The following is an 880-nucleotide window of genomic DNA, read 5'->3' on the forward strand; positions in this document are numbered from 1 at the left end:
GAGAGAGAGAGAGAGAGTGATTTTGAAGCCTCTCTCTGCTCTCTCTGCTTTTCTGTTCACTCAGACTCAATGGGGCTCTAGCATTAGGGGTTTCGAGCTGTAAAACTGCATATTTATTACCCGTTCCCTTCTTTCTATTTAAGTTTTGTACATAGCACAGATAACTTCTCGAAGAGCAAGGTGGGTGTGCGTTTCAAGACGTCTCTTAAGTCGCACCAAGTGTGTCAGAGCCCAAGTCGAAGTTGATGTGGAAAAGGCTGATTTGAAACTGTCCTGCCTTGTAGTCCTACCAAACCGGTCAAAAAGCTTGGGAACTATGGATATTCGGAAGAAGCGGAGACCGTGGCGCATGGAGACCTCGTTCGTGCTCCTCCTGTGTCTTTCTCTGGGACACGCAGGTGAGCACTTAGCTTTTTCTGTTTGGGTGTTTGTGGCATTTGACAGAAGAAACTGTAACATGATTTATGTATTGAGGAATCAATGCAACATTGGGTTGTGTGCGCTTTTTACGCACGCCAGGTAATTGTGTATTTGTGTTTCCAGGAAGATGCGTGAATCTTCTTGCTAACAAAAGCGATTTCAGTTCATTGATTTCTACTTTTAATTATGGTACGTCGAGCTGTCACTTTTGGTGAGCTCCCATTAGCAGGCGAAAATTTGGTTCGAGTCCTTTAAGTTGACATCTTTCTTTCATCTCGTCGGAATATTTACAGTGCTGAAATATGCACAAAATAAATATAGGCCCATGAGTTGAGCTCCAGGCCGCGTTGGCACACATTATGTGGCATCCCAGACGGGGGCATAGGATAGGACGGTGCTTCACTGGCAGGGTTTCACATCCTGCACTCTAAAAAATGCTGGGTTAAATACAACCCAGTGC

The 880-nt window shown here is 44.9% G+C and overlaps 1 protein-coding gene across 1 annotated transcript in view; it reads left to right on the forward strand.

Annotated features, from left to right (window-relative positions):
• Positions 1-31: 31 nt before the first annotated feature.
• The window catches only part of LOC107577321 (collagen alpha-1(V) chain-like), a gene marked incomplete at its 3' end in the record, with an annotated part of 12,210 nt that continues 11,361 nt past the window's right edge, over positions 32-880 (forward strand). Inside the window, exons 1-2 of the mRNA XM_016263410.1 lie at positions 32-180; positions 285-398. Coding sequence (XP_016118896.1) covers positions 317-398 — 82 coding nt within the window. The remainder of the gene's footprint in view (positions 181-284; positions 399-880) is intronic.

The sequence above is a fragment of the Sinocyclocheilus grahami genome, unplaced genomic scaffold (genome assembly GCF_001515645.1).
Source record: "Sinocyclocheilus grahami isolate Dianchi unplaced genomic scaffold, SAMN03320097.WGS_v1.1 scaffold5698.1, whole genome shotgun sequence".
Taxonomy (NCBI): domain Eukaryota; kingdom Metazoa; phylum Chordata; class Actinopteri; order Cypriniformes; family Cyprinidae; genus Sinocyclocheilus; species Sinocyclocheilus grahami.